The sequence below is a fragment of the Onychostoma macrolepis genome, chromosome 09 (genome assembly GCF_012432095.1).
Source record: "Onychostoma macrolepis isolate SWU-2019 chromosome 09, ASM1243209v1, whole genome shotgun sequence".
Classification (NCBI taxonomy): domain Eukaryota; kingdom Metazoa; phylum Chordata; class Actinopteri; order Cypriniformes; family Cyprinidae; genus Onychostoma; species Onychostoma macrolepis.
Genome location: NC_081163.1, coordinates 23,113,185 through 23,127,823, shown reverse-complemented (window position 1 = coordinate 23,127,823; position 14,639 = coordinate 23,113,185). Strand labels below are relative to the sequence as shown.

General features: G+C 36.9%; 1 protein-coding gene across 9 annotated transcripts in view; it reads right to left on the bottom strand.

The window, feature by feature from the left end:
• Nucleotides 1-1,063: 1,063 nt before the first annotated feature.
• The window catches only part of crfb1 (cytokine receptor family member b1), a 120,585-nt gene continuing 107,009 nt past the window's right edge, over nucleotides 1,064-14,639 (bottom strand). For 8 of the 9 annotated variants that reach the window (XM_058786550.1, XM_058786551.1, XM_058786549.1 and 5 more), the window contains 2 exons: nucleotides 12,264-12,452; nucleotides 1,064-1,855 (listed from right to left, as the gene is read on the bottom strand). In XM_058786550.1, coding sequence (XP_058642533.1) covers nucleotides 1,139-1,855; nucleotides 12,264-12,452 — 906 coding nt within the window. In that variant the 3' untranslated portion in view covers nucleotides 1,064-1,138. The remainder of the gene's footprint in view (nucleotides 1,856-12,263; nucleotides 12,453-14,639) is intronic. The other variant, XM_058786555.1, reaches the window with a different exon arrangement.

Sequence of the window (14,639 nt, the reverse complement as noted above, 5' to 3'; positions counted from 1 at the left end):
TGAAAATGGATAACTGTCAGCTGGGGTAACATCTTTCCTGACATGGACACCGTTATATGTGCCCGTCTGTCACTGCTGTACACCCACCTTAAAAGGTAAATGTATTGAATGTTGAATTTAAAAGCTTCAGTGAATGTTATTATTTTTGTGAGACATTTTTTTTTAATGTAATAAACATTGGTTTTAACTTGCAGAACTGTCTCAATCCTCTCTGGGTGGACCGAACCTGTACAACTGTGTGTTCCTTTACATCCTGGGGTGGAAGTCCTTAGGTGACGTAGTTGGCTACATTTGAAAACGTTAGTCAAGGTTTCTGTTTCTTTCGTTCCTTTTCTCAGTAAGTGTTATCACAATTAAAGTTTCTTACACTCAAATACCATCATAAATATACAGGAGTCAAATACTTTTACTGAATTAAGCATTGAATACGCAGAATTATCAATTCAGAAAAAACTGTGTTGTCAGATTCTAGCTAATAAAATTTTCAGACATGATACAAAAAGACAAGACAAAACGGGAAAAAAGCTCATTATTATTTCAAAACATTCTTCTTTTTTTTTTAAAGGTCATCTTTGCAAGAGACAGATTAAAATTTGTGCAATTTCATTTTCCATACACTCATTGCCACTTGCATTGATTTATTTATTGATAAATTTATTCCAGTGATGCAAAGCTGAATTTTCAGCATACTCCGGACTTCAATTGTCACACGATCCTTTCAGAAATCATGCTGATTTGCTGCTCAGTTATTATTGTTTCTCAGTTATTAATAATGATTCTTATTATCATCAATGTTAATAGCCGTTTTTGCTGCTTAATATTTTTTGGAAACTTTTTTCAGGATTATTTGATGAATAGAAAGTTAAAAAGAACAGCATTTATTTGAAATAGAATCATTTGTAACTGCTTTTACTGTCACGTTTGATCAATTCTATGCATATTTGCTGAATAAAAGCATAACATTTCACAATATTAGTGTTTTACTGTATTCTTGAGCACATAAATGCAGCCTTGGTGAGCAGAAGAGACTTAATTAAAAACATTTAAAATTGTAATGTTCCCAAACTTTTCACATTTTATTTTACACTTTATCATTTTTATTATGAACATTTTATAAACATTTTTATTGTGAACATGTTCAACATGTCTTTAAATAAATATTGTTGTCTTTACCGTGATATATATAGTCTGTATCACAGTCTGTCCCCTCTGACAAGGACCTGTTTTGTTCATGCATTTTTCCTGTATGGGTCACCACATATCCTGACATTGTGTCATGCTCAGTCCTCATGTCCAAATCAGAAGAACATAGAAAAAGGAGATCTTGGCTTTCCACTTGCAGTGGATCATCTGTTTTCATTTCTTTCTGTGTGGGCGCACAAAGCTGTTGGTTTCTGTTCTGTCTCTCCAGTAGACTGATGTGAGATGTCGATAATTCTTGAACTCCACTTTCCACTAATTTGGGTAGCAAAGGTTTACAGACCTCCTCCTCATCCAAATCATTCTCTGGTCTCAGAGCCCTCAAAGTGACTGAAAACAAGTTGATGTTCCCCGAGACATCCACTATACCATCTTGATTCCCCTTTGATTCTAACTCAGCAATTTTGACTTCAAGATGGCTGCTTCTATCTTCAGACATGTCTAATACAAATTGCTTTTTACAATCAAATTCATCGTGATGGATTTGTTCCATGGCTACTTCTTTTGTATGGTAGATGACTGAACTGGTATGGAGATTCAAAATTGAAACTATAGCCTTCTCTTCACTATTATTAGTTTCCCAACCACTGCTGTCAGTTACACAATCCATGTAGTTGCAGTTGTCTTCATCTTCTTCCTCATCCTCTGTATCTGCCTGTGAGAACGACAGCAGGTGAATTTGCAATAAATGTTTCAAGGTGCAGTGTACATTTTTATAACAAGTGATTGAGTGAATAGTCTGTGTCATGGATGGTGCAAGTAAAGCAACCAGAATTTTAATAACTGTCATTAGTAACTGCTGTCAGATCATTTGCATATCAGATTCAGGCCAAAAAATAATTCACAGAACATTAGAAACTCAAATTTCACAACACTTGAAATGTATTATATCAATTAATCAAGCAATATGTATGTGCATTCATTTTCTCCTATAAGACCTGGAAAATCAGCTCTTCTATACAACCCAGCAGATGTTTTTCCTTTAAAAAACACACACACAAAAAAAACCTTAAATCTTAAAAACCAACCTCTCAGAACATTTTAGATGTCTCACTCTTCAATGCACCAAGTACTATAATATTTTAAGCCTTACTATCATTCTTTCTCTCTCTCTCTCTCTCTCTCTCTCTCTCTCTCTCTCTATATATATATATATTAGTGGTGGGCATAGATTAATTTTTTTAATCTAGATTAATCTCACTGTAATCTTGGAATTAATCTAGATTAAAATGGCTCATTTGAATTCTGCCAAGTAGATCATAATTTGTTCACTACTAGTAGTAAACAACTAGCAGTCATCAAGAATTTAATATTGATAATAACATTGAAGACATTGTATGATTATTCCTTAAAGATAAGGTTTTAATAGTTTTAGTAGTAGTAGCCTTAGCCTATTACGTTCTGCCCAATGTCTTCAAGGGAAACCGAACTTTTATTTTGACTGGTTGCCGTGAATACCTTTACATTTCTGTTTATGTGATATGAGGATAGTTTTTCTCAAATGAAACGGTCAAATGCTCATGAAGTGACTCTCAGAGCAGTTCTGGAGATGTTGTTCATGTATTTATGTCCTCATTTAGTGAGACGACAGACGTTAATATCGCCGCAAGCGTCAGGCGCGCTTCTGTATGAGTAGTGAACAAACCCGTGCGTCTGCGCCATACATTAACACAGAGACACACAGAAGTCATATTTAAATAGATGTTTTGCGGCTTAATATTTACAAATAGGAGTGGTAGTGTGCTCACTTGTGTGTGCGCTTACGTGTGTGTGTGCGAACCGGGGCGGAACTCCGCTTTGCGCGCGATACAGAGATAGCGACCATGTAACGTAGAGACAGAAATGACTTGCCGATTTCCATTGGGAAGCTTCTTGAAAATAAACTTTCCCTGAAGGAAACCCGGCGGCTTCATAGCTGCATCCATGTTGGCACGTCACGTTTGATGTGGTAATTTCACAGTAGGCATACACACAGGTTCGAAGACTCGTTCTCGCCCCCTACAGTGCAATTCGGCTAGGTATACATCCGCGCTAAAATATCAAGGTGAAAGTCATCATAGCTTGCGTAGTATAGACCCAGCTCCCAGCCCAACTTTGAGAATAGATTAACGGCGATATTTTTTTTATCGCCCGATAAGAGTCTCACGTTAACGCAGCACGTTAACGCCGATAACGGCCCACCACTAATATATATATATATATATATACACACACACACACACACACACACAAACACATGGGTCATTCCACAAAATTGGCACCTTAGAAATAATCAAACATAGATTTAATATAACAACAAATAAATTTGCAATTTAAAAACATACTATGCATTCTTTCACCAATATTACATAAAAAGCCGATTAAATATTACTTTAAATAATTTAAATAGCATTTATGCTGATAAGGGTAAGGTTTTTGGCCTGTCCCTCACTATGATTTTTTATTTTTCAGCAGGACTTTTAATTTGCAAAATGAAGGCAAAATGATATAAAAATCACATTTGCATATGGTTTGAAATATAGTCTCATTGTTAAGCAATGTTTTTGCATAAGTATGCATTTTATTCTATAAAATATAATTAATTTTATTGGTGTCCCCTGATTTCACGTCAGCCCTGTTAACCTCATCAGAAAACCCTTGTAAAATGTACATTCAAGTGACATCACTTCTAGGAGGTTACATCATCTCTCAACCAGGATTCCTACACTTAAAACACCAGCATGTTTCTCTCTCACTTCTATAATGCTCTGTTTTTGAAACTATTATTTATTACATTTAATATAATTAATATCTACAAGTAAGATAATTTCAAAGTGTACGTGTTTTTGTCATTAAACCTGTTACTGTCTGGCCTGTTACTTTTCAGGTTAACTGGCTAGCCAGGTAAGTTTCAGTTTAGTTTGCACCAATCCTGGATTTTAGGTACCATGAAAGTGGCTTGGCTTTTAGCTGTGTTCATTGCCATAGTAATTTACACTCCACAGCTAACCTGCTCTGGGGCAGGTTATGCTATGTTAGAGATCTCAAACTGAAATTGGACCAATCAGATGTGAGCAATGTGACACATGTCTGACACAAAAAAAGTCACTTCCCCAGTTTCTCTTGCTCCAAATTAAAGGTCACTAAAAGTAAAAAAAAAAATTGTCTGGCCAAAACCAAAAATTTAGTTATTTTATATGATTTATATAGTTATATGATTTATATTATTATTAATCCATTAACACACAAGCAATTTTAGTTTAAAAGTTATTATAAATCATTTATTTTAAATGAATGTTAATATATACAGATCGTATATAATATAAATAAGCTGTAGAATCAATAGATAACGCTTTAAAAATGACTGTGACCTTACATGTTCGAGTCTTTATCGCTGTATATTTCCAGCTATATAAATTAACTTAAGTTTCACTTGTGACTGCACTGATAAAGCAAGATAATTTATTTTATTTGTCCTCTTTCATGAACAAGTACTTTTTTCATTGTAAATGCATTTAAATTCATAATATTTATGCAGACCTTCACCCCAGGCTTGCAATGTTCAAGAAAGTCAATGTTTTAAGCTTAGTTCACTCTGTTAATCAACTACCACTCTTAAATAAGAAATCTCAGAAACACAGATCTTTCCGTGCTTTCCTTTACTTTCTTTTCTTCATGTGCCAGCGCATCTCAATGACGTCACATGCAACTTACAATTTAACCTTACAAGGTCTGTCACCTCCTGCTGGCCATATACAGTATAACATATTGTAACATCTTTTGCTTTTTTTTTTTTAAACAATTTTAACAATTTAAACACTGCATTATGTTCACTGTATGCAAAAAAAAAAAAAAAACATAACTTGCGCATAACACAGTATACTCAAAGTTGCTCTTCCGTTTCTTAAGAACAATTGAACATATTTAAACAAAATCTCTCAAGTGTGTTGGTCTCTTGACTATTCTGCCACTTCTAGTTGTCACAACACTGTTGCTGGTGTCTGAATGGTGTGTGTGTGTTGTGCGTGACTCTGGTACAGTCTTGGAATGTCCCTCTTCTTGATGAATCTTCTGATTAGTCTGATCAAACTTGACAGTTGCGTTTTGTGTGTCTGATCTCTGTGGTCCTCAAGGCACTGTCCTGAGATGTTTCAGATTTCTCCGTACAACAGTTCTATTTTCCAGCCTAACAGTGTATGATCTGTTATTGGTCATTCTTTCCACCTTTGCCGGCGTCCAGTGTGCTCTATGTTTCGTGTCCAGCTGAACTCTTACTTGTTCTGCCTCCTGCAACGGTCTTAAGATCTTTCGCTCCTCTGTTGTAATAGTAGGCCTGTTTGCGTTGGTTGTCTTTTACAGCATGCTCTGTGTTGACAACATCTGGCTGCAGGAGGCTGTCATGTGTCGGCAGTAATGTTTTTGTTCTTCTGCTCATGAGTCTTTGGGCAGGACTGGCATTGAATCCCTGGGATGGAGTGTTCCTATGTTCTAGAATAGCCAGGTATGGATCAGCCTTTGCCCTCTTTGCTTTTCCCATGAGCTGTTTGGCCGTCATAACTGCAGACTCGGCTTTGCCGTTGCTTTGCGGATATGCTGGAGATGACGTCACATGCCTGAATTCCCAAGCTATGCTGAACTGTTTGAATTCCTGAGAGCTGTACTGTGGCCCGTTATCGGAGATTACTGTGTCTGGGATCCCGTGTCACGCAAAATGGTATCAGGGAGATGATCAATTTCCCAGAAGTTGGAGAAATAGTCAACTGTGATGAGATATGCTCTGTTGTTAAATGTGAATAAATCTGTCCCCACTTTTGCCCAAGGCCTCATAGGAATGTCATGTGCGCACATTGTCTCTTTCTGCTGTTGTACATCTACAGTTCTGCAAACAGCACATTTCCCAATGTATTCTCTAACAGCAGCACTCATTCCAGGCACTCAATTGTCTCATCTCTTCTTTCAGCTGAGTTTTCTCCTCTGGCCATCCCTGGACTATCACTTTCTGCAACATCTGAAATGTCTCATCCTTGGCCGTTTCTCTCTGTATCTTTTGCAGAATCCCTTCTGATATGGGCAGGTACTGCAACATGTTAATTGTCTCAAATTCTTTCTCTACTGATCCTTCTTCAGCACACTCTGGTAAGTACGTTCTGCTGAGAGTAGGGATGGGCGATATGGGCTTAAAAGTATATCACGATATTTCTGGTATTTTATTGCGATAACGACATCAATGACGATAATTCAGGGAATCCTGTTTCTTTAGAGAAAAGTATTATGTTTCCTATTTTTACTCAAAATAGGGTGTTATGAGCATTACAGTTACATGTTCTGACTGTTTAATTCATACTGGAAGCCAGAGGGCGCCCTTGCGCAGAAACTACACATATGTTTATCTGTGTTCTTCAATCTTGGGTATTTTTTTTATAAGGAAATTATATGTATAATGCAATGCTAATCGACATAGCCTTTATCACTGTATATAATACTATCATTCTGTAATATGAAACCATGTCTGGTCACAAAAAGAAGTTAATTCAAACACTCAACTATGTTATTAAGTTAATTTGGACAAAAAGCATGTCAATAAATGATATCTTTGGACAACAGGTTTGTAAACAGGCTCATACACATGCAAAACTGTATCACACACATGCTACTGTAGTACATTTATTCAGAACAATTTTTTTGTGTGTGTGCACAGTACAGCCCTAACCAAACCAGTTCCAGACTGTAGAAGGAGCTCCTCATCAAGGTTATTATAGTTTTTATATATTTTTTATTCGTTTTATTTTAATATCGTTTTCAAATTTGCTATGAAATTTAGTTTAGTTTTTATTTGTTTCATTAATATTTTTGTTAGTTTTTTTTTTTGTGCGCACATTTTTATTTAGTTTTATATAGTTAGTTTCAGTTTTAATTAAAGTATAGCAGAATCAACAGATAACTTCCAGAGTGAAGGCCAAAGAAAGACACTAATTTAACCTTAGTGAGGCAAACGTTTATAGCGACAAAATTATCCCATGCTGAGATTGATAGATGGTAAAAGTAGCCTATACAAATATACACCAAAGGATGCAAGCCTTTTTACTAAATGAATCTACACAAGTTGCACTTAATGTCATATCTAATGGTGTGTTGAGATATTTAATATGAAAATAAACGTAGCCTAATTTGGTTATATGTATTTTTTCTTATTTAACCATAATCGTGACATTGTAACTGTCGTGCCTTGCGCACTTTTCCGTGAAAATCCGCGCATAAATCATAACTGGGACTAATGAAATTCAATAATAACGGCAATCGTAGGCCTATTTAAAGGCTTACATTTGAATATGTTATTTTCTTTATTTATGAAGAATTATAAGCGTGTGTATGATGTGATTTAGCCTTTGCATATTTATTTGTTCAAAAGTTTGGCAGTGATCACAAGATGCTATGGCACGTTTTGTATTGTTTACAGAAAGGTGCGTTCTAATTTTTTCTTCTTCTGTTAATTATCATGTTGCATATCTGCATTACTTCAAAACACCAACTTGCCTAATGATGGTTTGATTGCTTGTGTTATATGAGAAAATTAATAAGTTTGCCTACCTGACGTTGTAGATCAATGCGGGTGCGGTTCGGCTCGGGACTCGCGGTCTTTATGTCAAACGGTTCTGGTCTGGTACAGAAATAAATTAGAGCTGCTGTCGGATAACGGGTCGGGTGTTCTGTTAAGTACTGCTGGTACACGTTTACCAAACAGGACCCGTGCAGGACTCTGTTTTAAACCGCTTTGCGTCTCTCCGTCAGAGATGCGCCATTTACATGTATTTCCCTATACCGCCACACAGCTCATATATTTTTCAGCCAAGGGGTGAGAACGTAATGATTACGAAAACGATCATTTATTTTTGTTAATTATTATTTTATTTCAGTTAGTTAATCAATAACTGTTGTTAGTTTTGTTTCGTTTATCAAATATTTTGACATTTTTATTTTATTTCAGTTTATGAAATAGTTTTTTCATCAATCGTTTTTGTCTTAGTTTTATTTTTCGTTTACGAAAATAACCTTGCTCCTCATTTAGTGATAAACTCCTCAATTTCAAGTCCACCTTCAACAACTATATGTCAGCAACTAGACTTTATCGTTATTATCGCGGGAAGACAAATTTGTATCATGGGGAGAATTTTTAATGGTATATCGCAAACGATAAGATATCGCCCATCCCTAGCTGACAGTATCTGCTAGGTGCATCAATTGACCTGGCACATAGACAACATTAATGTCATATCGTTGTTGTCTCAAAAGCATTCTCTGCAATCTCGTGGGTGCATTAAGCAGTGGCTTTCTTACGATTGTTTCTAGGGGTTTGTGGTCTGAATGTACTTCTACTTTCCTGCCATAGGTGTACTGGTGGAATTTCTCCATTTCAAAAAGGATTGCCAGGCATTCTTTTTCTATTTGAGCATATCCTTTTTCTGTGGATGTAAGAGCTCTGCTGCTATAAGCGACTGGTTGTCCTGCCTGCAAAATTGCTGCACCCAGTCCTGTCTCAGAGGAGTCACACTGAAGAACCAGGTCGTCTTCTGGATTGTAGTACTTCAAAACAGGTGCTGAGGCAATCATTTATTTCAATTTGTTGAATGTTTCTTCCTGTACCTCAGTCCACTCCCAAATCACGTCTTTGTGTGTCAGTTGTCTCAATGTGTCACAGCTGTCTGATAAGTGTGCGCAAAATTTGGACAAATAGTTCACCATACCTAATAATCTCTGGAGTCCCTTCACATCTGATGGTCTGGGCATCTCCATTATGGCTCTCACCTTCTCTGGGTCAATCTTTAGTCCTTCGGAAGTCAGTCTGTGTCCGATGTATGGCACCTCTTTCTGTCTTAACTTGAGTTTGTTGAAGTTTAGTTTGATGTTTCGGTTTCTACAACGGTCCAGCAGTTGTCTTAGTTTTGTGTCATGATCTTTCTCAGCTGCCTCATCATTGTCGCCTTTTCCATAGACAAGGATGTCATCTGCTATAATCCGAATTCCTGGGAGCCCCTCCAATGCCTGAGTCAGCCTGTGCTGGAACACTTCTGGAGCCGGGCTGATCCCCATGGGCATTCTAATCCATCTATACCTGCCACATGGCGTTGCGAAAGTAGTGAGGAAGCTTGACTCTTCTGAAAGCCTTATGTGCCAGAACCCGTCCTTCACATCACACACTGTGAAGACTCTCGATTTGGTCAGGTCAGGGAGAACATCATCTATGGTGGGCAAAGGAAAGTGTTGACGCCTCAGTGCTTTGTTTAGTGGCCTTGGGTCAATACAAATTCTTAGTTTTCCAGATGGTTTCTTCACTTCAACTCTTCACTTTGGAAGCCTCACCGGTTTAACTGCAGGATCCACCTCTAGGTTATATTCACCTTCCAGGCATCCATCTCCTTCAAATACATCAGCATATTCCCTATGCATGTCACTCCTTTCCCATGGTTCCTTTTCTATGCGTCTCTCTGTGGTAACAATATCATCAATCGCCATTATATTTTCATGCTGTATTCTTACCAGATCCATTGCTTGCACAGCCTTGTTTCCTAGCAGGGGCACTGACGAGCTTTCCTCCACAACTATAAATTCCAGCCGGTACAGTTTTCGGTTTCGGGGGTTTCTTATTTTTATTCTGCATTTTCCTACAGGTTTCAGGGTGCTCTTATTATACATGACCAAGATCTGTTCAGTCTTTTCCATCACTGTGTCAGGGTTTAACTGCTGAATGGGGATTACGTTACAACTGGCTCCACAGTCTAGTTGAAATTTTACTGGTCTTTCTCCTATCAGCATGGTTGCAAACAGCTGTTTTTCCTGTGTGTCGTCCTTCTGTTATGAACCAAGGCTTAGGATTTCCTGAAACGGTTCCTCTTCCATTTCTGCTACACTGTGTATTCCTCTTCTATTAGTGTCTTTTGTTTTGCATGTGGTCGAAAAATGGTTCAGCTTACCACATTTTCTGCACTGCTTTCCATAAGCTGGGCAACTCTGTTTTTTCCACTCATGCTGTTTTCCACAGAATTTACACTTAGATGCAGGAGTTTGTTTGGCACCCTGAGCTTGTTTAACTCTGTACAGCGTGCACTTCTTCAGATTTCTGTCCCTCGATGGTCATCACATTATCTTTTGACAGTTCTGATGCTCTACATATCGCATTTCTCAAGTGTAAGGTCTGACTCTCTGAATAGACGTTCTCTCACTTGTGAGTTCAGTATGCCGCATACAATTCGGTCTCTAATCAGAGAGTCTCTAGCTGATCCAAAATTGCACGTGTCTGCCAGCACTTTCAAATCAGTAATGTATTTGTCAATCAGTTCTGATTTCTGGAAAAAAATTTGTACCTTTCTACTGTTTTGTTCGGTGCCGGATTGCAGTGGTTTCTGAACGCAGTTAACAGCCATTCCAACGTCAGTTCACTACCAGCTGGCAGTGCAGCGCATAGCGTCTTGCTCAGTTCTCTCCCTTTCTCTCCGATTAGATATTGGAAAACTTTAACCTTTGTCTTGTCATCCGCATCTGTAAGCGATAAATCCATGTACAAATGGAAAACTCCTCTTCCCATGCTTTCCAAGCTTTGGGTATGCACGTTGCATTCCAGTCAAAATTCGCTGGAGGCTTCAATCCGAATGCACCCTCCATGATCTGCACTCGTCTCTCTTAATTGCTTTCTCTGTAGCAACTTAACTCAGTCTTTCACTTTTCTTTCATTAATTTACCGCTGCCACCATGTTTTAAGCTTAGTTCACTCTGTTAATCTTCCACAATATCCCCCGCTCAGGATATTTTGCATGTCTCTCTTAGTTAAGACACCTGATTCAGATAACCAGCTTGTTAGAAGAGAGCTACGTGCATGAACTGTGTTTCAATTGATATGATCCCTACACAGTGTTCATTGCTTCCTACTCCCTGAGCAGGGGAAATCTGTTGAAGTTTACTTCACTTTGGAACATTCATTCATGGATTTGCACTGCGGCACTGCCTGCAGTGTCTTCACATAGATGAAACTTACTAGAGAAGTGTGAAGTTTAACAAAATATACCTCTGTAAATAAATCCTATTTAAATTCATGTCTCACAAACTTGAATGTTCTTTGAATGTAACATATACACTCGTTTCGAATTGGAATCATGGCGGAATATCCGGTGATGTCCACTTCGCAGGGCACTTATGGTTGAACAGAACAAACGTCATACGTGATAAGAGATACATACGAAATATGCAGAGTGATGGGGGCACGAGGACTGGGATTGGGAAATGCTGTGCTAAATCAACAATGAACTGACTTTAACTGAAAAATTTACTGTTTACTATTGTCATACAACTATGCCAAGTACAGTATAGTAAGTGCTAAACAATATATTGCGATTAAAAAAAATTGTAAAACTGTACAGTATTATGTAAACAAATATGTGCAGTGTGCTGAAGAATGTCTCCTGTCATCCCTGTTACTCTGGTCAGTCCTGTGACTATGACGTCAATCCTGTTTCTGTCATTAATTTAATAAAAATTGTAAAAAAAAAAAATATATATATATATATATATATTTGATACGGCCTTCCAGGTTTTTCCATTGTAACTTTAACTATTTTATTTTGGACAAAGCCATATTTTTAATATCTCTCTTGTAAAAATGTAAATTGTTCTTAATTGACGTGGTCATTCTTAAAATTAGGATGTTTTTAATCATCTGAATGACAAATATAAAAATATTTTTAAAAAATACAAAATTTGAAAATCCCAGTGAAAAGAGGGACTAAAATGCTGCTCATATATGTGAAAACTATCACACAGTTCTAATTAAACTATAGTATCTAGTAACGCTTGTGTCTGTAACAGAGTTGACAAAAATACCAAAACATGAGGTAGAAAAATAGCCATAAAATAATAAATTACATAGCCTGAGATGGCACAATACAGTTTCTTGTCATTTTAAGGTGTCTTCATTTCATGGATATTTAAAAAATGCTGATTAAACATTTCATTTTTTTTTTTTTTTTCCAAGAGGAAAAGGCACAGATTTTGTGGAATGACCCATATATATGTTTTGAAATGGGTATCAGACAGACCTTGTTGACATAGTTTTCCTCGTCTTCATTTTGCTTGCTTTCTGGATCTTCCTCTGCATTCAGTGGGTTGTTGTTTTCGGTGGGATGATTTTTAGATGCACTGATTAACTGTGATACACTCTCAGGTAATGTCTGTTCAGGATTCAGATAGTACACTTCAGTGATGTTACCCTGAATGAGGAAAAAAGACTATACAGAGAGATACATGAGACTTAGTAAGAATGATGACTCTTGTACCAACTCTACTAATAAAAGGTTTGGATGCACTTGGATATATGATTTTGTAAACTGCATTTGCTTACATAATATTGTAACAGTTTGTGTTAGAAAAAGTGTAATCAGATTTTAGCCACTAATATGTTCTGAAATTGTGCACAAATGTTGGGGGATATCAAAACATCTCCAGTGTCAAAAATAATAATAAAATATTTCAGACTCCAGAGGAGACTTTAAAGTGGACTTGTCCCCGCTACTATCATACGTATGACTAACTTGACAACTGTGATGACGTCATGGATATATGTGAAAGTGAAAGGGTAATATTATTATCTTGCTAATCTACTGGTCATCTTACATCCATGTCATGTTTGTTTCACAACAGAGAGACAATGACGTGTTAAGGTCATTAAGACTTGCCGTGCCACTTTGGATCAATTTTCAAGGACAAGGAAGAGTTGATGGGCCTTATACTAGTTTGGGGTGTATTCCCCGAAATAATTATTAGCAAACAAATGCTCACAATTTTACAATCATTCTGCAATCACAATGCTCACAATCATTACCAACGCAGTTCAACAATTCAGTGTTTCTCTAAACCATAGTTCCAACAAACAAACAAACAAACAAAAAACAGTGGTGCAAAGTTGTGTGGTTAGAAGTACAATATAGCTCTCGGCCTTAGAAGGTTCATTTTATTATTTATAATAAATTCCATTTGCCACCATAAACATTTGGCTGAATTGTGAAGGTGGAACATGAATAGGTACTTCGTAAAAAGCCACCAAAATTTATAAATATTATTAAGATATTACATATTAATTTTATTAATTAAAATTAATGTTTTTTTTTTTTTTTATAACATATTCTTGTACTATAATATGTGACCCTGGACCACAAAACCAGTCATAAGTGTAAATTTTTTAAAATTTAGATTTATACACCACCTGGAAGCTGAGTAAATAAGCTTTTCGTTGATGTATGGCTTGTTAGAATAGGTGTCACGAATCCGGTCTGTGAACTTCCATTCACTCACCACCAGAGGTCACTCACCCACCACAGTTACTCTTCCACTACACTAACTGTTGCACATCACCTCTGGACTCCATTTCCCATCATTCACTGCACTGATTGCACACCCGGCTGATTGCACTAATCACACACACACCTGATCCTACGCACACACTGATTACGTCTTATTTAAACCCTGGACTTTCTTTCCCTCTCTGCCGAGTATTGTATGCATTTATCACTGTTCTAGTTTTAGCTACTCTACAGAGCCCTGTTAGTTTTCCTAGTCCTGCCTTGCCTTGCCTTGCCTGTTTCGGATTGTGTTTGCCCCTGCCTGGACTATTGCTTACGTTTTGGATTACCTCTCTTGTCAAGCCCCTTTGGATACTGTTCGCTGTCGTCTGACCCACGCCCGTTTTAGATGACTCTTTGCATTGCCTATGATATACCTGTCTGCCATTGTTCGACCCTGCCTGTTAAGACCACGTCTCTTATCAATAAAAGCTTGAATATGGATCCGCTCGCCTCTCGTCTCATTGGCTTCGTTACAGTAGGACAATATCTGACCGAGATACAACTATTTGAATATCTGAAATCTGAGGGTGCAAAAAAATCAAAATACTGAGAAAATCCAGACTTTAAAGCTGTCTAAATGAAGTTATTAGTAATGCAATATGCAAAAATTTTGTTTTGATGAATTTACGTCAGGAAATTTACAAACTATCTTCATGGAACATGACCTTTACTTAATATCCTAATGATTTTTGGCATAAAAGAAAAAAATATAATTTTGACCCATACAATGTATTATTGCTACAAATATACCTGTGCTACTTAAGACTGGTATTGTGGTCACATGTAGGCTAGTTATGAAATATCACACATACAATAGTTAAATTTTGCCAGACTATCAGCATAATTGTAAATGTGATTTTGAGTTTATACAACAGTTCATTCAACTTGCATTTTAGACACAATATTGTCAATATCTGTTTTTGCTAATGATAGTTTTGAACAAAACCAAAAAAGTCTCTGATTAACACACAGTGGTGTTTTGTTTAAGTGAATGATTCAAACAACATAAGGTAAGGGTTAGTAAACAATGACAGAATTAAAATTTTTGGGTAAACTATCGCTGTAGAAGAAACA